This window comes from Pseudopipra pipra, chromosome 3 (assembly GCF_036250125.1).
Source record: "Pseudopipra pipra isolate bDixPip1 chromosome 3, bDixPip1.hap1, whole genome shotgun sequence".
Lineage (NCBI taxonomy): Eukaryota > Metazoa > Chordata > Aves > Passeriformes > Pipridae > Pseudopipra > Pseudopipra pipra.
Window position 1 is genome coordinate 55055067 of NC_087551.1, and position 24321 is coordinate 55079387.

General features: G+C 41.7%; 1 protein-coding gene across 3 annotated transcripts in view; it reads left to right on the forward strand.

Moving 5' to 3' along the window:
- Window positions 1–350: 350 nt before the first annotated feature.
- PLAGL1 (PLAG1 like zinc finger 1) overlaps window positions 351–24321 on the forward strand; it is a 49755-nt gene continuing 25784 nt past the window's right edge. The window contains exons 1-2 of one of the 3 annotated variants that reach the window (XM_064649271.1): window positions 351–483; window positions 19425–19467. In XM_064649271.1, the coding sequence (XP_064505341.1) occupies window positions 19449–19467 (19 nt within the window). In that variant the 5' untranslated portion in view covers window positions 351–483; window positions 19425–19448. Of the gene's footprint in view, window positions 484–19424; window positions 19468–22547; window positions 22724–24321 lie in introns of those variants that run through there. The other 2 variants (XM_064649274.1, XM_064649272.1) reach the window with 2 other exon arrangements.

A 24321-nucleotide genomic window follows, 5' to 3' on the forward strand; every position in this document is an offset into this window, starting at 1 on the left:
CCAGTACGTGTGTGCAGGACATTCTTAATGCTGTGAGGTGCCTTCCTGGGAAGTAAATAACCACCACCAGCGCAGGTGGCGGGTTGTGTAGATCCTCACAAGTACGGATAACTGCATGCGGCCACAGCAGAGGCGATATCGGCGGCCGGACAGCCGCGGTACTTACAGTCCGTTTCCATCAAGTTTCCCGGGAGCGCCGCCGCCGCCGAAGGAGCGCTCCGGCAATCTCGGACCCGGACTCGCCTCCGCGCTCCGCTCGGTGCTCGTCCCCACGGCCCGCGCTGCCCCGCAGGGGCGGAGCGGGGAGGGGACGCGGCGCGGCCGCCCCTCGGCCCGGCCCTCCCCTGCCCCGCCCGCCGCCGCCCCGCCGCCAGCCGCCTCCCGGGGCCGGACACCGCCGCGGGGACGGGGGGAGCTGCCGCCGCTGCGCTCCCCGGCCCGGCGCTGGGGGAGCGGGCGGCGCCCGCGGAGCTGGGCCATGAGGTGAGCGGGGCCGGCGAGCGGGGCCGGGCCGGGGGCGCTCCGCCGCCCCGCAGCGGGGCCGGGGCGCTCGGGAAGCGGGGGACGCGCTCCGGGCGGGGCGCCGGCGGACGGGCGCCGAGCACCGGGGGCGTCGGACCGGGCGGGCCGCCTGCCGCCGCAGGAGAGCGAACTGTGCCGCAATGTGTCCCTCTTCAGGAGGAGAGTTTCGTCTTTACTTACTTATTTTCCGCTTCTCCCCCTTCGACTTTCCCCACGCCCCGGCCGCCGCGCAGGCTTGTCCGCCCGCAGCGCCGCGCACCGGAGCCCCGGGCGCCTGGCCCGCGCCCGCCCCGGCCCCTCTTGCGTCCGGGCTCCGAAAGGCCGCAGGACCGGGGACTGGGGCGGGGGGACGACGGACATCTCTCCATCTTTCTTTCGCGCCGCTCTCCAGCCCCTGACGGGGCTCTCAAGGCAGAGCGTGGGGCAGCGGGCGGTGCTGTGATCCGCGTCTGGCCGTGGCACTCCCGTGACGAGAGACTAGGGTCGTGGTCCAGGAGGTTTGTTGCCGCGTGGGAAAACATCTGCGGGCCCAAAGGTGCGCCCGCCGCTCGCACACGAGTGTCGACGCCTTCATCAAAATCCCAGCCGACAGAAGCAGCCGCAGAACGGTTTGCATCAGGTTTTCATCTCTCTTCAGCAGGCTGACAGCTTACTGAGGTCGAGCCTTGAGCTGTCATTGACTCCTACGGGACACACGACTTTTGTTTTGTTTTGTTTTCTGTGAGGAAGAGGGATTTACCACATTATATGATTTGTTTGGTTTTTTTTTTCCTTAAAGTACGTAACTTGGTTAAAATTTAACGTTCAGTTGTTTTTTATTTCCCTGTTAAGAGTCTGTGTCCCTTAGTCAAATGACAGTTCATTTAATAGAAAGGTGAATTTGGTACAGCCAAACTCTTTTCTGAGGGCTGTTGCTTTCCCTGTCTGACTTGAGCATAACAAGTATATTTTTCCTTACAAAGGAGGGCCAGTAAGGCTAACTGTTTTTTTAGAATGTATTTGAAGTAGTTGATGAAGAAGAGCACAAAGTATTTGTGGCTACTTTGTTCAACATGTAGGATTATTCATATCACCTTGATGATGAGGATCTTCTTGAATAAATACAAATGATACAGATGTTTGCTTTCCAAGAAGCAGTAGGAGAGGATGTGCTTGGCATTATTACCGGAAGATCAGCAAATCTGGCTCTGACAGGATGAGGAAGAGGTTCCCAATCTGGGCACTCACATCTTGGTATTGCAGTTGTAAAATTAACATCAGCATGTGCACCTTATTATTGGTTGTCCCAGTGCTTGGCAGAAAATCTGTCTGTTTAAGTCTCAGATGCTTAAGCATGTACAGCAGCACAAAGTGTCAATCAGTCCCGTCCTGACTTGGCATCTTCTCCAGCAAGAGCATCTCTTTTTTTGTCGCGCAATCTGCAGTACACCACTGAACCTGTAATGTGTAGCATTTCTGTTGTGCTCTGACCCTTCACTGAGGAGGAACAAAGATGGTGTCACTGGGCATTTCCCTTCACCAGTCCTTCCTGTCCCTGTTGTTGGTCTGAAGAAGCAGCGCACAGAGCACTGCTCTGCTTCTGTGCATAGGGAGTGATCATACTGTGTGAGACAAAATGGGGCTGTGGGGGCAGGTGGCTCTGGGTGGAACCTGTGCTAGACAGAGGTACAGGTACAGTGAGAGGATCAGTGACAAATTGTGTGACTATTACTCGATACTGTGCATGTTTGCTGCTGTGGTGCCATTGTATGTGCAGTATATTTTCCACCATTAGTGTGCACTTACTTGCCCTGAATTGTAAGTCAAAGCAGTCAAAATCTCATTTGCAAACCTAATGGGAGTGGGTATAGATCCTGGAGTAGTAGAACTGCCTAACCTCATTTTGAATTGTTTAGTGCTCTGACATGGAAATAGGGCCTGATCGTTCTGATCATGCAGATGCTAAAAACTGATAATAGGATTATTTGTGTTAGAGTGGGAATAAAAGGTAGAAATAACATTAGAAGGACTGTACCAGTTCCTCTGGACCTGTGCATCAGAGTGAGAACAGTAGTGGCAGGTTTGGAGAGTTGGATAGAAGAAGGTACATAAACACAGGAAAATAAATAATTATTTCTTGAAAAGGGCCATTTAATCATCTAGTTTATTCTCTAAATTTAACCAGTTTATTTAAAATTGCTCAGTTTTTCAAAGATAAAAATGAAGAGTTAAACTATTTTGACTGCATTACTTGTGAGTAGACTTTCTTTTAACCTGGACACTTGCAGGTCACAGATTGATGCTCTCTAACTAAAGACAATAACTTTTATTTCCTTTCAATTCTGTAATTTTCTCTGCAGAGAGAATCTCCTTGTTGTGAAGCTCTGTGAGCACGTGCATGTATTCCCTCTCTGTCTGCCCTTCTGCCAGGGTCTGGTGGAAAGTAAACATCGTAAGATAATTCCCCTCCCCATGACTATTGAGATACATTTAATCTGCAGTGTGTTGCATGCCTGGGACCTGAGCTGCTGTCCTTCTCCCTCAGACTCCTAATTTCTTGACTGATGATTAAAACTCAAAAAAACATCAACCCCCACCCTGCCAATATGTGCACTGTACTTAAGACAGTCAGTGCTGGTGTTATAAATTTCACCTGACTTTACAAATCTAACTAGTCCTCTTCAGTAAGAGCAATCCAACACACAAGATGTTTTCAAAACTAGAGTATTGCCAACTAGTTCCCTACTGGCCCTGCTGCGCTTTTATTTTAAGATGTTCCTGCTTTCAAAGATAAGCGGGAAGCAAACAAGACTGCTTCAAGCACCAAGGGAACAGCAGTCACACACTTCTACTTAAGCCCGTGCCACCGTACAAGCGGTCACATCATTTAATTGTCACTAAACCCAGAAGAAACTGTTTGTTCTTCTCTTGCGTGTGTGGAAAGAAGTAGGAAATCTCTTTAAATGATGCCAAGGATACTGCTATTTTGTGATAACTAGCAGGAAATAACAAGAGTTAGGACAGAAAGAAGGTCAGTTGACATGAATTCTATATGGGAAAGTCTTGAAAGTTGATCATAAAATGTAATCCTGCACATATCCTGAGGATAATCAAATAAATATTTTGCTTCTAGCTTTGCTTTTTTGCTGACTTATCTCTATCTTCCACTGCATTCTTCTGTATGTGGGCTATTTGCAGTTTGATGTGAAAGTGTGTTTTGGGTTTCAGATGTCTCCAACATGACAATATAGAAGTGACAGTTCTTTCCAGTGGACTTTACTGTCTGTATGCGTCTTATATTTCCTCTTTTTTCTTGCTTTTTCTGCTTGTCCTGATTGATCTTTTGTACAATGGTATGAGTTGCAGTGCTAAATCAGGATTAAGGATGCCTTTGTAAACTAGTTCTGTCTCAGAGGACAGAGTAGATCTGTTTTTATCTTTCTCCTTCCTACATCTAGAGCACTATTTTAGGAGAAGCAGTTTCACAAACAACTTGAGATAGCAAAATTTAAGCTTCCCAAATAGTATTAGCTACTCATCATTGCAAGCTGGAATCATGATACAATAGAGATTGTACCATAAGGCACTGATTTTTAGTTCTAATGAGTTGGAGAGATAACTTGGAGTTGGAGTTGGAGAGATTACCTCACAGTGTTTTTTCAGATTTCATGATTTTTCAGAGTGCATCCCTGAAAACTGACACTGTATATTCCCTTGCTTAAACCCCCAAAAAATGCAGTTGGAATAAAGCACAGAAAAGCATGCATTTCTAGTCCTTGTGGTGGGTCATTAAAGAGTTTAAATTAAGCTCAATTGTGCTGGGTTGGTAACAAAACATTCTTGTTTGTTGTAATTTTTTCCTCTGGAGGGCCTCGGCTTTTAAGTATAGAAAGATTCATCTAGCAAATTCTTGAAGATAAACAAATATAAATGAAAACTGTAGTTCTTGTTAGTATCAGTGAAAAGCCTGAAAAAGTAGCTCTGTAGAAGAACTGTGTGCATTTCATCTTGTTATTCTTAACTTAGGAGTATAAAGGAAGATAAGGAGTATCTCAGGAATACTACCACGGTCTGCTGAGTGGCACCTAGTCCTGCCTCTCCAATGATTAAGTAATGAGGAAAAAGACATTCCAACTGTCTGACCCACAGGGATCAGAGAGTAAGTGCTGATGTTCATCCCAGTCCAACTGCTGGGAGACAGTCCTCTGTGTAATGTAGGATTCTCTGTCCCAGTTGTTGTCTCCTCTGTCTTCTGCCCTGCTCTGAGGGAGATGGAAAAGAGTCTGTCCTAGGAGGATGCTTCTTCATTGCCTATTTTCTGTGTATCCTGGAGAGGAGCAGGGGAATTGTCTCTTTTGTATGTTGGGATATAATAGGAGAGCATTCATCTCTTGGGTCTCTTGAGTGGTACTGTTTCTTTTGCCTTACATGGGACAGTGGGGGTCCTGACGGGAAAGCTCCTGTGCTTGTACTTAAGGTAGTTCAGTTGGTGGCTGCCCAGACCTGCGTGTTGCACTTAGAGGTGTCTCAGTGCTAAATGACAGCTCTGTGTGCTGAGAGGTGTTGCAGATGACCTACATGACCCAGACACACCTTGTGGAACTTCTCACCATGTTCATTGCACAGATGGCACCGTGCTTTGCCTTCACAGTGATGCTAACTGTGTTGGAGGGTCGTGTGCTGCCACTTCAGGAGCTCTAGTCACTCCAGAATGGCAAGATTCATCCACAGATTAGTAAATTTGCTGGGTTTATCCTGTTGAGAGGCACTGTCCCTTGTCAGACTTAGATCATCAAATGATCGTCTGAAGAACTGTAGCAGAAAACACATTGGCAGCAAATGCAGAATAGCAGCTGGTAGAGTGCACTTAGGAAAATACTAGTATAGCATATCTAACCTGTGCTAACATATACAATAGCAAGCAAATGTAGTGCATTGAGTAATATTAAACTTTGCTCCTTCAGTCAGTCATTCTGCCTGTTGCTGCGAATGGTGTTGAGGAACTCTTGAGGATAAGCAAGGATATCTTCTGCAAGAGTGTCTTGTATCTTTTAGAGAGAAATGCAATACCAAGGGTCCCATGTTATTCTTTTGGTCATAAACTGTTACTGCAATTTTGTTGGTTTACTTTAGCTGGAATGTTATTTCAATTACCACAGCCTGTATAATGTGATTAACAGCTTGGTTTGTCCTGTCCTACAGAAATAAGTAACTTTAGAATTAATATGGCTTTTTAGAAGATTGCAATAAAAGTGCTGCAAGACTGGGCAATAAACAAGCTATAAAAAGTGGTTTACATGGCATGAAAATTCTGTTTTTACAGTGCCTTAACAGATTGACGCCCAAAGAAGACACCAAGTGCAATAGTAAGCAGTGAAAGGGCCAGTGATACACATGTTAAAGACATAGCAAAGAGGTGGAATTGCCAGGTGGAATTGTCTCTAGAGTCATTGTCACAGATATGCCGTGCAAAGAACCAAGAGGAATATGAAAGGAAGAGAAGTAGTGATGCTGAACAAAGTTGTGGAAAGAGGTGATGAACAAAAGGCAAAGGAAAGATAGTAAAATGATGGAAAGTGTTAGCTAAAAGAAAGAAGTTACTAAAAACATAACTGAAGTTGGATTGAAGTAACAAAAGAGAAACTCTTAGGTGGAGGAAGAGTACAAAACCCCCAGAGATTTTAGTCATTATAAGTTCTATTTTAATTAAATTTTCACTTAGTCTCAGCAACCAGCTCAACTTTCTGTGCAGAGGCAACCTTCGAAATGCTCTGGGACATGGTCTGGGATGCTTTCTGGCTTCTGATTTTTTTTTTTTTCCCATGCTGGGAGACATGGCTCACCAGCCTCACTGAGTAAGGAAAAGACGTTAAACCCTTTTAAAGTGATTAAGATAAACTAAGAAGATGTAACATAATGGTTTTCTGCTTCAACTGCACTTAGGTATCTCAGCAATCACACATATTAATTAAACAAGTGACTTACTATCTCTCCTAGTGAAACAGTAGCAGGTGATTTGCCTGCTGAAACACTATGTTTTAACACTATATTATTGTATTTTAAGGGCTCATCCAAGAAAAGACCAGGGCTACTGGCCAGAATGAGTCCAAATGCACTATGATGCACTCCTCCCTCTTTCAGTGAAAGAGACATTTGAAAACTAGCAGATGAGGTATCCTGAGTAGAAGCATCAGTTACTTCTTGTAAATGTGGCAGCCAGGTAGCCCTTCCTTATTCCAGTGGTGCTAGGCACTTGAAGGAGATCAAGAGATCATCAGTGATCGCTTCAGTGGTAGATGCTAATGCAAATAATGAAAATAAGGTGAGGATTTCTACAGTTGTGGGAAAGCTGTTAGATCCCAAATGAAGGAGAATGAAACTCCCCTTGTCCAGAAAAGGGCAATATAGCTGATGAAGGGTCTGGAGCACAAGTCCTATGAGGAGAGGCTGAGGAAGCTGGTATTGTTTAGCCTGGGGAAGAGGAGACTGGGGGAGACCTCATCACTCTCTACAACTACCTGAAAGGAGGTTGTAGCCAGGTGGGGGTTGGTCTCTTCTCCCAGGCAACTAACAGTAGGACAAGAGGACACAGTCTTAAGCTGCACCAGAGGAGGTTTAGGGTGGACATTAGGAAGAATTTCTTCACAGAAAGGGTGATTAGACATTGGAATGGGTTACCCAGGGAGGTGGTGGAGTCACTGGCCCTGGAGGTGTTTAAGAAAAGACTGGATGTGGCACTTAGTGCCATGGTCTAGTTGACATGGTGGTGTTCACTCATGTTGGACTTGTTGATCTCAAAGGTCTTTTCCAACCCAATTGATTCTGTGACTTTGTGATTCTGTAACTAACAATTTCAGTGAAATGTAACACAGTCTGTAGCACTGATTCATCACAAGCCAGTGAAACTGATACATTTCTGCAAAATGTTTTGGTTTCAGTTAACTTAACATATTCAGGCAAAAATAAGTTTACTGGAAATATTTTGACTTGTTCATGACTCACTTGTTTTTACAAATCTAACACTCCTTTCCACGCAAAGCAAGTAAATACACAGGTAAAGCAAACATATGTACTATAAAATCTGTGATACTAAAATTCTGTAGTTCTGAAAGGTATTCTCAGCTTGCCCTTATGTGAATCCATTTGGGGGGGTCGGGGAGGTGTTTGTGTGGTGACATGCACTATGTCCTGGTTTGAAAACCTGTTGCTTTGGAATTTTAATTTTACTTAGAACAAAAGATTGCAGAGGTGTTTTGTGTCTCTTGGCGGTTGCAGATGGATCGTAATGATATTCTTATCACTGGTCATGCCCAGGCTTCTGGACCTTATTACTTCTCACATAACAGCTGCCAGTGACAAGAACAATTTTTAGGCTTGGAAATCATCTATACTTGACCTGTACACATTTACATGCTGCTCTTCTCTAAAATACTCTTAATGTTAAGTGATAGAAGGAGTCATCTCCCTTTTTAATGCATGAATTTGCTGTACAGATTTTTCATTGAGTCTACTAAGGTATGTGGAGCTTTTTAGCTACTGAAAATGTATCCTAGTTTTCAAGCATTTATTAAATAAAATGAAGAAAGGCTGCCCTGACCAAACCAGGGAGATTGGCAAGGAAGAAAACAAAACAAGGATAAATAGGAGAGTAAATTGGTTTTCCCTCTTTATCTTATTCTAAAAGAAAAGATAGGACTTGAAGTGATTTTTTTTTTCTCTAAATTGTTCTTACCGTTTCAGTAATTTGTCAGTGTTGAAATCTGAATCTCAGAACATTGCAGGCTTCAGCCACAATACAGGCAAATATTTACAGATTTCTGGACCTCTAGCAAAGATGAAATACTGAGTTACAGAGTGTATAAGAGGATGTTAGAAGTCATCCAAGTGACTTGGTTCAGAAAAACAGAAAATTATCAGATTTTTGCTGTTTTTCATACCACTTTTATCAACATTAAAAATCTCAACATTATAAAATAATTATAAAATAATACATTACAAAAATTAGTATAGACTTCATTAACTAATAGAAAATAGAGAATAAAAATAAGATTATTTTAAATGTTTTTTTACCCAGATCAAAAAAGCAGTTCACAGAATAGTTGACAACAATGTAGAATGAGGGTCTTTTTTGATTTGTAAAACTATTAGCAGGATATATTACTGTAAAAATTTTTACTTTGACTTTTTAGACTGTATAAGTCTGCTGAACTGCTGAAATAGAGGGTCTATTTTATATCTGCCTGCACTTTGCATTCATTAATCCATGGTGGACTATATTTCAAGCTATTTATTTGGTAGTGATAGGAGAGTTAATGGTTACTTATTTTTAAATTGTTTTTTTCGTTCTCTGGAAGTAGTGGCTGAACTCTTCCTTTACTGGTCTCCTCAGGGCTGTTCAGCACTGGCCTCGTTATCCTGGTTCGTAATTCCTTTGGCATTCTCCTTCACTGAAGAAAAGAAGCTTGCGTAGAGAAGAGACAGTCTAATTTACTCAAGTTTCAGTTTTGCTGGAGAAAATGGTAGAACAACATTGCTGTGCAGGTTGAAATGTTACACAAGCAGGAACACTGTGCGTGTAATGCTGCATTTTTTTTGGCTTCTTGTTTGAGTAATGTGCAAGAAGTGACATAGAATCCCAAAAAGGTTTGTATACCTTATAGTTGTTGAGGAGGCTTCCAGTCCAGACCTCCAGTTATAACTCTGTGTACAGGAGAACAAGAGGTTCTCCTGTCAGTACAGGAGAACAAGAGGTTCAACTGATCTTTAGTTGACAGTGGGGAGCAACATTTTATCTCTCCTTTATCTGAGAAACAGGTTACTGTGCTGAACATGAATGGTCTGCATCTGCTTTTATTCATGCATAATGGCCTGCATATCTACTTTTTTTCATCAATAACCTGCAGGTCACAATTTGTGGAATTTTGGAGTCATCATAGGCTTGATAACCAAAGGAAGAACTAAGACAACAGCTAAATAGTAGTTGAGAATGTGTAGCTTTCATTAATCAGGCATATATACAGTATTTGGAGGATTTGGATATTTTTAGATTTGTGCACCATAGGCATTCTAAGCACTACTATGAAAATAGAACCACTAAAACGAACATACCCTTTCAGCAAATGCAATAAGGAATCACTCCTAAAGTTACTGTTTAGTTCCAACAGAATTAGTCCCTGACAATTAGTGTGATGGCCAGTTTCAGTAAATTAGTTCTAATAATTGCCCCTTGCCTCTGTACCGTATGAAGTGGTTGGTTGCATTTTTCATGCAGTATCCTGCTCCAGTCAGTCCTCATGTGTGAACAGAAGTGAAAGGATATAGATGATATTGCTGCAGAGTTTGCCATTGACAGATCGGGCTACTGTTGGCAGAAAATCTGAGTGTGCAGATTGAAGCTAACAAATGGAGGGATGTAACAGGCAGCTGTTATCCAGTATAAGGCTTGTGCCATTGAATTAAACAAATTAGTTACTGCTGTCTCTCTACCTTGAATATTAAGTTCTTAGTGAAAACTCTTTGCTTATGCTTTAGAGTTATAAGGATGTATTAGTGCTATCATTGCTTCCTTCAGACAGCTTAAGCAAATCTCTGAGGCCTGTAGGAGTGGACAGAAAAAGGAAAACATTTTTTCCAGCCAAGACACTGGTAACAAACAGAGAGGCATATTGTGGAAGAGCATTAATTATGTTTTGATACATAATTTATGTATAGAGACATCTAGCTTTTTTGAAGCAACTAAAGATGCCAAGCTGCTAAACCTGTTGAAATCACTATTAAGATCACCTGTTGCATCTACAATGCCTGAAAAAATACCAATGTTCTTGACCTGGAAATCCTTTTTTAGGTAAAAATTCTTTACAAGTTTCTGAATGGAGTAGTCATTTCACAGCATTTAAATTTAAAGCTGCTAAATGTGTGTGAGAGTGAGCAAAACTGAGAAGTGGAATTTGACTGAATAATTTGAATAAAAGTATTTAGCAGCAACATTACATACTGCATCGCATTATTACAATAGTGCTTAGGATGTGCCTGGGTGATGCCGTAGGTAAGTGCGAGTTTGTGAGTATCTGAGGCTGGGAGATTTTCAATTACTAAGCAAGATGTGTGAGGTAAGGTGTTGGCTTCCAGGTGACAAATCTGTTTTTATGATTTCCTGAAATTTACTGATGTTGCTAAAGTACTGGCTAAATGTGTTTCCCCCTCTCTGGTCACAGGAGTGACTGTTGCACCGTGTGAAAGTTGTCTGTCCGTCTGTCTCCACTGTGTGTTTTGCTCACCACTTCGGAAAGTTTGTGGCTGCTAGTGTGTTTTATTTGTATAAAGCTTATGAAAGGAGCAAGTGTTAAAGCCAAGGTTTTTGTAAAACATTTTTGAACTCTTTGGGGACAGCTGCTTGAGGATGATGCAGGAAAGGGACAGGAAAACTCCCTGCCAACCAGCCCCTGTCCAGGAGAGAGGAGTGGAAGTACCTATCTTGAAGTGAGTGTTGGGATGCAGGTCTGAAGTAATGAAAAGAGTTTAGCCAACAGTAGTGAGGGAGAACAGGAAAAAGTGGTTTCTCATGTGACCTTGTACAAGTGGGTTTGGTGTTTATTTTATGCCAGGGCTCAGTCCTGAGTTTCAGCCAGTGGACCAGAGTCCTCTCCACAAGCTCATTGAAATGGAAATGGTTTTGCCCTGCTGCTGTGGAATGCAAATTATTTTAGGAATGTTCCTGGGTCTTGAGGCTTTCTAAAGCTCACACTTTTAAGATTTATTTTTTTAGCTTATTTTAAGCAATTCTCATAACAAAACAAGGATCTAGAAAGATGATTGGTGCCTTGATCCTGACCCAAACAATATGAAGTGTAGGTTTGTCTTCATGTGTACGAATAGTTCTCTGCAAGTCAGTGGTGGAAAGACATGGGAAATGCAGAATTGCTTTGCTGGATCAAAGTCAAAATGCTGAGTGCTTTGCAAAGCCAAATAACAAGAGCAGCCCTCAGTAAGGCAGGCTGGCATGAGATGCCATTTGGTATCATTCCCTAGGAGTTTTTCTCCCTTTTGTTACTATCTCTTTTTAGAAATACTGTTTAATAGCATTTCTTATTATCAAGGCACTGGAGACGGGCAAAGGCTTGTGTTTGATGCCTTCTCTGCCATAGGTCTTTTGCTGACCAAAATAGATCAACATGGAGTGATAGAAGCTAGGAAAACTATGATGAGAGAGAATGCCATATTTCAGAACAAGAAAAACTTGCTTAGAAACATGGAGTGGGATTTGTTGGTCTTTGTGTTTTGGTATCAGAACACAGGATATAAAATGGATTTACTTTTAATGAAAATTGTGGGGTTTTGCTTTAAACTGAAAACAGACTTGTATATATTAGGTGCATATGTGGACCATATTTGATGATGCTATATGTTGAGGGGATCATAACCAGGTTAGACTATTGATTGGTTGGTGAAAGGAATGGTAAGGCAGGGCTCTTTTACATACAGATTTGCCAAAATATGAGCCAACAGATCCAAAACTTATCAAAGTCAATAGGATCATGTCTTGAAGTTACTGGCAACTGACATGCTCTTGGCTGCTTGCATGCCAAGGCATTTAATCTGTAGAGATGTGTACATGGTTATAAAATTTCCTTCAGCAGCAGGACCAGTTTATATATTTGTATAGTGTCTGTGTATGCGTGTGTATACATAATTTAAAACATTATTATGAAGGTATTAAAAATATTCTTAGTAAACACATTAGAGAAAATATATCCTTGAGTTTATGACTTTTGTCCATCCACAGTCTGCCTTGTGGTTTTGTACAATTTTTTTACCTTTGCATAATCCTTTGTTAAAGAGAAAGATGTTACATATATGATTTTGGGTTTTCCTTATTTTTTACATTCACAAATAAGACTTACATAGGAAGAACTTCTGCAGTATTAATGAGGCAGATTTCTGGATCAGGGACACAAGCTTTTTTGTGTTGTACTGCTCAAATTTTTTGCTTAATCAAGGGAAAGATGCAGAATCCTGTACATAAAGAAAAACATGATGGCAAAACAATTATTCTGTTTTATAATTCTAAAATAATTCTGAGATTTGAAAAACAAATCTAATTGAACCATTACAAATTATTTTATTTTATATTATAAAAACAGTGATTTATAATTTTCACCAGTGAGGGACTCTACATGTGGTAGATAAAAAAATGCACAGAATAGCACTGTTGGACACGTTTGATGAGTTGTACTTAGCATTCATCAAATCCTGATGTGGATACACACGTGGGGCTAACAGAAACTTCAGAAAATCTCCATAGGTTTCTTACATGGAGAATTTAGTCCAGCATATTCATTTTTCCCTGTTAGTACTCCATAAATCTTAAATAATTTCTCTATTATTTATATTACTTCTGTATTATTCTGTATTATTATTATTATTTTCTTTCCTGTTCATAAATTCAGGAGAAGAGAAACTATGTCAGCAGAAATGCATTTAGCCCACCACGAGCACTAGCAGTAGCCAAAAGAACACAAGTAGGGACACCAGTGGAATGCAAATGCTCTGTGATAGATGCGTTGTCTCCTGAAGGTGTGTTTTCTTCTGATGGATGCAACCTGAGTCATAAGGTATGCTGAAAGTTAAACCCCAGCAACTGATTTCTGTAGTGGGGGAAGAGAGTCCTTCCTGATTTAATCTCAGTGTAAGTAGGTTAAGTGCGGTTTTCCTGTCATATCTTTGCTTGTGTGTTTTAAAGACATCTGCAGCGTGTTACTTACCATAGATGTCTTGAAAAAACACTTCTATTTGTTTTTTACCTTTACACACTTAAAATATGGTAAAAGGTACTTAGATAACAATATAAATTTACATGAGGCTGTTGTGAATCTATAAGTGAGTTGTGCTGGACATTCTTCCAAGTATCTGAGGTATAGCAGTGTCCCTTTTCAGCTGCCTAAGTAAGGTGGATAGATGACTTCACAGCATCAGAAGAGTCTTCTGGTGACTGGTTAAAAATGCACCTCTTTGGCATGCAGCATGAAACGGAGGTGCATTTTTGGGCTGTATAATGTCAGGTCATTAGAAAGAATATGCCTGTGCTGACAATTGTAATTGTTTTTTGACATTGTTTTTGTGCGGAAAACAGTGTAAGGAATCCTGTAATAACTTCTGAAGACTTGGTGGGGGCAGATGCTAACTATTTCAGAACAACCGTGTTTCCGCTTGCAGTGGATTCATGATTCAAAAGCTATGATCCAGGTCTTTGTCTCTGCATGGTATAGGTCTCTTTTGCAGGCAGCATGTTCTCTTGTCATCTTCAGATGGCATCATGATGAAAGCACAAGGGTATCACCCACAGTGTCAGTGTGGCAATGTGAAAGCTTTTCCTGTTGCTGCCACTTACATCTCTTCCCACATCAGTGCCTTCTTTTCCTCTGGCTTTCTGGGGCAAGATGGTAGAGAAGGTAGATGTATGTCTTCTAGAAGAGAGGTCAGTGGAAGAGCTCTGTCACATGAACCCACATGGGTGTTATATGCAGGGTAGCTGTCTTGAACAACTGGTTGTAGTCTTATGTTGCAGACATTGCAAAGGTCCCTCACAGAGAAGTTTCCTGGCTTCCCTTGCCAAGGAGTTTGTTGTCTCTGATGAAGATGAGCTTCAAGGCCAGTGAAGCAAGTACTGTTTGGTAAAACCATGTCCTAGAAATTTGCAGTGACCTGCAGTGGCTGCATCATGAACAGCCCCAGAGCTCCTGTGCAGGCTTGTTTCCCTTGCTATGCATTTCCTTGTGGGAGTCACCTTTTCTCTGGTGCAGCAGTGACCTCAATCCTCATATGGGTCCTCCTTGTGGACCATACCTCAAAACTAGCAGTCCGGTTTCATTACGCCCACATCCTCTGCATCAGAACAGCATGGGTAACAGGTACTGCCTTTCCCACTGTGGACCCTGGACATCACAGGGCAATCCACCGCCATCATGTGTATCTATCCTGAGTCGTACATGGCCACAATGTAGCCACTACAGTCACTTATAAAACACAAAATGCATAGTCTATGAATTGTTGGCAATGGTGGAACAAGTGAAAAAACTAAAACCCTAAAATTCTGTCTCCTGGACAAAACGCATTGTGACATATTCTTCTAGGCAGTGCAGAACCCGTCCTCACTTCCTCTAGCCAGTGCATAACCACTTTACACCACTACAAAGCACAGAACTTTTCATCATCCAATGTGCCTGTAATCACTGCTTTGCTATCCATAGATTGTTAACCATCTGTTATACTTAACTCACCTAAATGCGTGAGTTAATTTCCTGATACCTGAAACCCTGTAAGAACTTCATTAGACTTTGCCTCTCATTTTCAGGGTTGCAATTTTCATGTATGGGAAATGTCCTCTACTTTGCTTTTCCTTCTCTTCTGCCTATTCATTGATGAGAAGTGATGATAGTTAAGAGCAACCACAAACAACTTCTTTTGACTGTGTGGGCAGCACAGAAAATTTGGCCAGTGTACCTACCCCACTTTGTCTAAAGGTCAATGTCATACATCAGTGGGGTTTACAAGGAGTGAAAACACAGAACATTGGCCAGTGTTAAACTGAGGCCAGCATGGTCACTGACCAACCACTTGAGTTTAGATGGACAAGTGACTGGTGTGGCCAGAAACCACCAGGCACTGTGCCTAGTTGGCACAGCATATGTGGCTGCCATGACTTTGCATGTGTTGAAGACCCCTTAGTCAGGGGTCAATACGCTGCACAAAGGGTACCCTTGAAGCAGGAGAGGGAATTATGGTGGTAGTTTTCTGCAGCTAGGAGGACAGGCAGTTCTGGGTCCATTTTGAGGATAACTGCAGGGAAGAGCTGGCATAGCTTATGAAGGACCTTGTAGTTCTGCTTACGTTCCCTTGCCTCTGCAAATACTCCTTGCAGTACTTGTCCTCAACCTGTCACAGATAATGTCCAGATGAGCTGCTGGAAGAAGAGCAGTTCCTTGTGTTGGTGCAGCTGCTGCTCTGTTGTTCTGCAAGTGGCTTGTATTGCAGTGACTGGGATGCCCTCACAGAGGTCCTCGCTTTTGGTCTGTAGTCTCTGTGCTTTTCCCAAGGGCTGGACTTGGACACTGTGAGGTTGCTGCTGCTAGTAGTGCTTCGTCAGATGCCTTTATGGGGGCGGGAAAAGAAAGCTTCTCAGGCTTTGATGGCCTGTAGAGAAAAACACTTTGGTGATTTACCATGGAAGTGACACCACAGAATAATTCAACCAAACCTTAATTGGGGTGTTCATGCTGACCACCATGTCACTGCAACATGATTGGATGGCAGATGTGTTGGGGACAGGAAGGGCATAGACTGAGGCTGGACTTTCTTATGACAGGAGACTGCTGCAGATCAGATGTGGGAGGACGAAGGTATACTACTGACTCAGACCATGCGGGAGGGAAGAGCTTGTTGTGTTGCAGTGGTTTACCAGGTAATTGCCCTGCAGATTGAATGCCAGCACAGTGAAGTCCTTTTGCCTAGTAATTCCTTGCAGTGGGGATGAAGTCTTTATTAGTTGACGGCACTGCACTGACAGTGGCAACATGTAGCCTGCTGTTTCTGGAGATGACAAAGGTTGGCACGTATACAGTCACATATGGATGCCCTTAGAGTCCACTGTTCCCTCTGCAAGGCCCAAATTTTTAGCAATTAACACCACAGACAAGTGCCTTGCTCTCAGCCAGAATGGAATCAAACTGCAGAGTAGATCTTTTTCAGAAATGAAGTGTTTTCTGGATAATGGAAATCAGACTAGGACACTTGCTGCTTAGGAAGCATGCACTCAGCATGCCTATTTTCACGTGAAAAAAGGAGACTCATTGATGTCCTTTCAGCATGTGAGCCCCTTTACTGCTCCTTTCTCCCAGCTGCACACAGTCCCAGTCAGAGACAAAGCTAGTTTATAAGCTGTATGTTCACCAGAGGCAGCTGTTTTGGTAGAGGACAGAGGTTACAGAAGAGAAGTTGATGTGCTGGCACTTGTGTTTCATGCCTCATCTGCAGTCCCCTTGATCTCAGACACAAGTGATTTACCAGCAATCTGCCCATTATCTGCCTGGCTTCTTGTAAAAACACACAAACTTCAATACTGTAGGACTTGATTAATTTGCTGAAATGTAAGTGTCTAATACTCTTTGAGATACCCTGTGTAGCCTTGCCTGGCTTTTAGCTCCTGGTCCCGGAGGGACTCTTTCTCCTTTACAATCATTAGTATTGCTATCAGACTCATGTGGGTGTTTCAGATGTCCTTGGGCACCTTAAATGACACAGGATGCTTGTGCATGGGCAGTTGAAGCATCTTTCCTTGTAGTATCTTCCCTGACGAGACTTTCTGATGAGTTGCTCCCTCTTAGTTTTATCCCACTAGGGAATGTGTGCAGCACAAAGGTGGAAGGGATCTTTTTGGTTTGTGTTGAAAATAGGAATTTTCTGCAGTAAAGTCTATAGTATACCTTTCAACTACCCCTAACCACCCACCACTGGAAATAATCTTTTAAAATACAAAGCTTGTACTTGTCTTCTGTTTGATGAAGCCATCATACACTTGAAAGATAAGTTTAAGGATGTGGGAAGGAAAGACTAGGCGTTCTTTATATTTCGACATCAGAAATCTTCTAAATTCCAGAGTCCAAAGCATCTATAAAATATATGTTCTCTACTGTATTTTATGCTAGAATTTACAATTTGATTCCTTGGGGGTTTGACTATGTTGCAATGAGACACATGGTAAGATGATGAGTCTGATTTACTAACTTTATATGTCTTGTTCTTGGGATTAGGTCTGCAAGTGCTTAAATGAGGATATGTAAGTTTATTGATTGTCAATTTGCTAATGTAATCAGCATCTTCTTATGTTGCCCAGTAGTGTTGGATGTACATCACTGTTGAGTAAATGCTGGGGAGAGCGCTCAGCATGACTGCAGTATGGTTGCAGGCACACACAGCATGTTCTCAAGCTAAGATGGCAACTTAGGTGCTTGCAGTGGATCACTGGACGTGTTCTCTTAGTCTTTTCAAACATGAAAATGGGCTTCTAGATTTCAGCAGATAGCTGGATCTCAGCTTCCTCATCCTGGCACCTGACAGTCACAGCTTCTTCCTCGGCAAATTCTCATCAGCAGGCCACTAACTCCCCTTTGCCTCATCATCCTCTGTGTTCATCTTACTTACTGTGAGTCTGTTTTCTTCTCAATTCTCTTTATTCCTTGCTATTCATTTTTCCTGTCATCTTTATTGCCTTCTTCCAAACTCCCCTTCCCTCAGCTCTCCCAACCAGCTCCAATTAATTTGTAAGTATCTTACGCTGTATTTTTAAAAATGAAGATGTTTTCTTTGACGCATTTCAGTCAGCAACAAAATACTGTTGTCTTCATCAGAGTCAAGTTTTCATAGAATCATAGAATCATTTAGGAAAAAACTCTTCAGACCATTGAGTCCAGCCATAAACCCAGCACTGTCAAGTCCACCACTAAACCACATCCCTAAGCTCCACATCTACATGTCTTTTAAATACCTCTGGGGATAGGGACTCAGCCACTTCCCTGGGCAGCCTGTCCCAATGTTTGACAACCCTTTTGGTGAAGAGATTTTTCCTAATATCCAATCTAAACCTCCTCTGGTGCAACTTGAAGCCGTTTCCTCTTGCCCCCCACCTCTCTACAGCCTACTTTCAGGTAGTTGTAGAGAGCGATAAGGTCACCCTGAACCTCCTTTTCTTCAGCCTAAACACCCCCCGCTCCCTCAGGTACTTCTTATAAGACTTGTGTTCCAGACCCTTCACCAGCTCCATTGCCCTTCTCTGGACACTCTCCAGCACCTCAATGTCTTTCTTGCAGTGAGGAGTCCAAAGCTGAACACAAGATTTGAGGTGTGACCTCACCGGTCCTGAGGACAGGAGGACGGCTACTACCCTAGTTCTGCTAACCACGCTATTGCTGATACAGCCAGGATGCCATGGGTACACTGCAGGCACATGTTCAGCTGACTGTTAACCAGCAACCCCAGGTCCTTTTCTGCGAGGCCACATTCCAGCCACTCTTCCCCAAGCCTGTGGCACTGCGTGGGGTTGTGACCTACGTGCAGGACCCAGCACTCCACCTAGTTGAACCTCTTTCATTCACTCTTAATTCATATACACACACCTTCAAACACTGCCTGAAACTTTCAAGTTTCGTACATGACATAAAATGGCATGTATTGATGTGATTTGTACTGTTATTTGTGTGTTCTCTTATTATTACATGCATTATTATTTCTGTTGCTCCAAGTAGCCTTATTCACTCATTGGAATCCCGTTATGTCAGACAGCTACAGAAGACTCAGACTCTGTTCCTGTATACTTATAGTAAAATTTCAGTCAAAAACCAGCAGATGAATGGGAAGAGAACAAGATAAATTAGTTCAGCAGAAAACTAGAGGTCTCCAGAAGTCTTTCAAGAGAGCAAATTAAATGTCTTGTCCTATATTTGGTTAATATTCTTTTTGACTCTGCAAGGGTCAGGACTGTTAGGATGAATACCAGAAATAGCAGGCTTAAACACAGAATGGCACGCAATGGGGTAGAATACACGATGCCTGAAAATTCTGTTTTAATAATAAATGTTAATGAAGATGTGAGTTACAACAAACTGCTCTTAATTAAAATGCATTACATTAATATTGTCAGTTCACATTGTCTGTGAAATGAAGTGGAATCAGTTATTAAGGAATAAAGAGTTAGATGGATTTATTCTTTTTTTCTGCAAGTTAAAATTCTTCCTTGTTAGATTTCTGTATATATATTCTCCTTATTTCCTAAAGAACTAAAAGACAATGCATATGATTACTAGCATGAGATATAAACATGAATAGTGCTAGGTCAGAAAATTGATAATTCTTTTTTCATTTATTTTTCGTAGGTTTCCTTTGCCTGATCTGTAAACATGTCAACAGACCTGCTCTGTAAGTACATTTCCATTATCTCACAGTGATTTTTTTTGCACCATATGTTTTTATCAGATTCCCAGATGTACTCATGATTGATGTCTTTTATCTGAAGTATAAAGTCTGCTTTTACATTTGTGTTTCTTCTGAGACATCTGTCGAACAATATTACCATTATAATCAACAGGATTATTCTTGGAGTAAAGCATGACTTAATATGAGTAAAATTGTAAAAATCTGGCCCAAGTATAAGAACAGACTGGTTCATTGAGACTTAAAATTACAATTCTGTCTAAAATGTTTTATCTATCTTTGGCACAAATACCATCCCAGATTACTACAGAGTGATGTGCTCGGGGTTTTTAAATCATTTTGTGAATTTAACTCCTGTGTTTCCAATGCATCATTATCCCAGTCGTATCCAAATCTCATGCCTCATCACTATTATCCATCCTTCTTTTTAACAGAAAAGAATATACAAATGACATATCCTTATACTATGCTGTCGTAACTACCACAAAAGACTGCTGCCCACGTTTCCTCAATACTCACACTCTCTCACTCCAGCTTAAGCTATCCGAAGCATTAAGCACATTTTCTATGCTTATTGATCTGATCTACATGCTTTCTTTTGGAGTCCCTCCAGTGCCTCAGCTGCCATTTTTTATCATTGCTTCCAAGGGCTGCCCAGCTGCACACTGTGCAGTATAAGAGGGGAATTTCAGAAACCTGTTTTATTGTTTCTTAATATTTCCCCAGAGGAACAAAGAAAACAATATTTTTTTTCATTAATAATTGTATTCTGTTAATAACTATAAAGCCATCAGTGGCTGAGTGGCAGCAGTTATCTCTGGGGGTTATATCTGTACTTCAAGATTAAGTTATTTGTGCATTTTTTGAGCTTCAAATGCGAACTGGCAATTTTGGGGCATGCTTAAATGCCATTTAGATACAGGGAGAACTCTAAAATAAGGAATGTGATATGCCTGACTGTATTGTATACAACAGGCAGAACTGCTGTCAGGAGTGAAAAGTTAAAGAATGGAGAGAGGGAAGGGTGACTGCACAGTAGCTGGGGTCAAGACTCCTCAACTGTGCTAACATGTTTAAGCTGGTTTGTCTGTTATAGCAATTTTATGCCCTATCAGTTTCATTTTTCTTTTTTCAGCTCAGTACCTCTCTCATGTTTCTTCTGATGATCAGCAGGTTAGAGAAGTTGTCACCTGAGTAGAGGTTGAAGGAGCTGGGTGTGTTCAGCTCAAAGAAGCGAAGGTTCAAGGGGATCTAGTCATAGTACTAGTCTACTAGTACTATTAAAAATACTAGTCTACTAGTACTAGTCTAGTACTAGTACTAGTCTACTAGTACAAAATGGTGGTTATGGAAAAGGAGTTGGAAGCACTCTTTCCCCAAGTATGCGCTGACAGGACAAGAGATGATGGTCACAAATTGCTTCAGGGGAGATGCTTGTGGATGCACAGAGCATTTTCACTGTGGGATTGATTAAACACTCAAATAGGCTGCCCAGGGAAGTGGTGGAGTGTCCCTCACTGGACATGTTCAAGATACAGCTTGACAAGGCCCTGGGTAATGCTATTTAAGGGCCTGCTTTCAGCAAGAGGCTGGTCTAGTTGATCTTCACAGGTCTCTTGCAACTTCGATAATTCTGCGGTTCTGTATTTCTTGGTGTCCTCAGGTATCTTCTGTGCAATGGTCAGTCATCCCTACCACCTGTCCCTGGTCTTCTCAGTATTGTACTGCTTGCACTGTGCCAAGTCCTGTGATACTCAGTCATGCTAATGGGATAGACATTTGTCTTCTCACTTGGACATGTGTGAATGGCCCTGAGGCAGTACCAGTGCTGAGGGGCCTTTACAAGTTCCAGCTGGTGGGAGTGCATGGCCATGTGGGACTTGTGACAGCCAAGCAGTGCCTTGGTAAAATGTCAGTGCACAAGAGAATGCTAAAGAATAAAACAGCAGATCTGTACAGATGTGAAATGACTCTAGATCTTTATGTCTGTATTTATATAAATAAATATTTCAGAGCCAGCCCATGAGCTCAGTACTGCCCTATAGTAGCAAGCAACACTGTGGTGCGTTTTGGGGATAATATCTACCAGACTGTGTTCCAGGTAAGGAATTTGGATGTAACCAAACTGTTTGTTGGGGAACAGATAAGGAGTTGAGGAGCATTTAGACATGTGGAGCTGATGCCAAGTGGTCTCCGCACCATAAGAATCGGTCTCTGTCTCTTACTGTTTAGTAGCAGACATGTAGCCTAACCACCAGTTCTTAAGCTTGTCCACAGCATCATCTTTTACTAATGCTTGGTTCAATACAAGGTCAAATTCTAGCATCAAAAATCTTGTTCCAGGTCACATTAATGAGGACAAGATATATAATTAAAAAGTAAAAATCTAACCAAACCAGAACAAACCCCCTTAGTTTCCTAGGGAAAAAAACCACTGCAGTCTGGGGCAAATTGCACAAAGAAAATGTCATGGCTGCACAATACAAGGACTGCTGCAACTAGACCTCAAACTCCAGCAGCTAAGTCTTCAAGCTCATGGAAATAAACCTAAAAAGCCAGCATTTCAGTGAACTTTCACCACAATAAATTTGAGGTAGCAAGTGTTTCTCTGTTTGAGATGGAGAAGCTAAGAAAAAAAAAGTTTATGGAAAATCTGGCAGCTACTGAGGCTCGACTGGTTGGGGAAGCAGCGGACTTCCCTTGGAGCTTGTTTTTCTTTTTATCCTTGGATGAACTAGTGTGCAGTATATTATGCTGTGTGAATGTAGGGGTTTGTCACGGTTAGTGCCAGGGGCTGTTCCAGGAATGTAGGAAGATGACGGGTGTGAATGGAGCATGCAGTGGTCAGTGGGGCTTGAGCCTGCTCTTCCGAAACCTGTTGCTGCTCCTCTCAGCCCAGCCGGCCAAAGCCAGGCAGGAAAGGAGGTGGATCTTTGATCTCTTTGTTGTAGCTGCTCCCTGGGAATTTGCTGAAATCAATGCCCTGTTTTCCCAAAGAAATGAATGGCTATGCCTAACTAGCTTTGTGAAGCACTGGGGAATTCACCGCTTCTGTTTATTGACAGCTGAAAAGGAGCACATGGTCCTGAATGGGTCCTCCTGGGGAAACAAAACAGAGCGGAGTTAGACTTAGTTGAACAGAGGGGCATTTGGAAAAATCTGCTGAAGGAAGATGGCATGGTTCCTGCCACCCTGTACTAGCATAGCCTGACTTTTTACTAAAATTGATGTTTTAAATAAGGTAAGGTTTGTTTTGATTTCCCATACACAGCGAAATTATGAAATGTTTGCATTTCTGTTCTTAAGTGCAAAAACAATATTTGAATTGTATTGTGTCACAGGAAACACCTAAGAGACTCATATGCTGTTTCTAGCCTCTATATGTGCTCGTTTGTTCTTTATCTAATGGTAATTAATGAATATGAAAAATAATAGAAAGTAATTCAGTATTTCGGTCTTCCAGTCAGGTCCTGAGCATCAGTAATTTATGTGGGCTATTATATGCAATTTTTTTATGCCTTTGAGAATCAGCCCAGTGCATCAGATGATTTCTTGACTGATTGCTTTGTTAATACTTGCACACAAGGCAGGGACTAATAAGCAGGCCTGTCTGGCAGGAAATCTGGGAATCTAAAATCCTTTGAAATGTAAGGATATATTTCCAAACCTCTGTTTCCATGCATGGAATCAAGGCAAGAGATAGACTTACCACTATGCTTGCTACTGGCTTTAGATGTACAATTTTTATGGAAAGACAGCAAAGAGTAGCAAGAGGAGGATGATAACGAAGAAGCAGTATTTTCTTCATGCAAGTTCAGAACAGTTTATTAGACTGAAGGAATTTGGTGTGTAATTCATATGTAAATTTTTTACTGAAAAAAAGAGAACAAATCACTGGAGTTCCTATATTAGTTTCTGTGGTGACTGAAGAAAAAGATTTCTGGGCTCATGCAGCTACAACTTCCAGGTGTGGGCCACTTATGATTGCAGGAAAAAAAATTAGGTAATGTTATTTCTTCCTTTGTTAGTTTAAGTGTAAGGGCAAGCTCTGAACAGAATAATTGCCATCACGCTGCCTTGTTCTTACGTGGCAGTAGGAATTGCTGTGTTTATGTTGCAAACCTGATTTAAAGTGTCTGTGCATGTGTGCAGTAGTTTGAAAACTCTTGAGTAGTCCCCTCATTTCAGGGGAAGTGCTTGGGAAGTTTCATGGTCTGTTGGAATAGTTTGTGTTCCTCAGTCTGGCATTTTTTCTTTGAGTGATTTTGAGCTAGTAATCTTACTAGGTTTTGTCTCATTTTGCTCTTCTCCCAGCAGATAACTTACCTGTTTTTCTTGGAAGAGTTTGGGCTCCATATGCAAACATGCTTTCTTTAGATTACTTTGTGATCCTTAAAATGAAAATACATTGTTTTACTGTTCAACATGTTTGCTTGTGGCTTTGCCATTAAGTTTCTAAGATTTTCAGAGGGAAAGGCAAAAAAAAAGCAAATGCATTTACAATTTTGACAAAGATGTAAAAACACTGAACTCAAGCAGGCAGATACGATGTTTGTGGGCTCTGTTGACACTGTTGTTATCCAAATGGATCAAGACTGTTTTTAGACCTCACTTAAGTGTATTTATGCATGATAGGCATTGGAAGCCATTAAAATTTAAAGCTAATTTAAAGTTAACATTTAAGTTGCACAGGAGATACGTTTGTAGGTTCTTTTAATGCTGTAATCTAGATATGTTATGAAAATGTTGACTGGGGAGGGTTTCTGGGTACTTTTAATGGTGCAAATAGAAAAGAATTACGGTTGTGGAAAGCTCAGTTGATTGGGGCTTTTTTAGTTG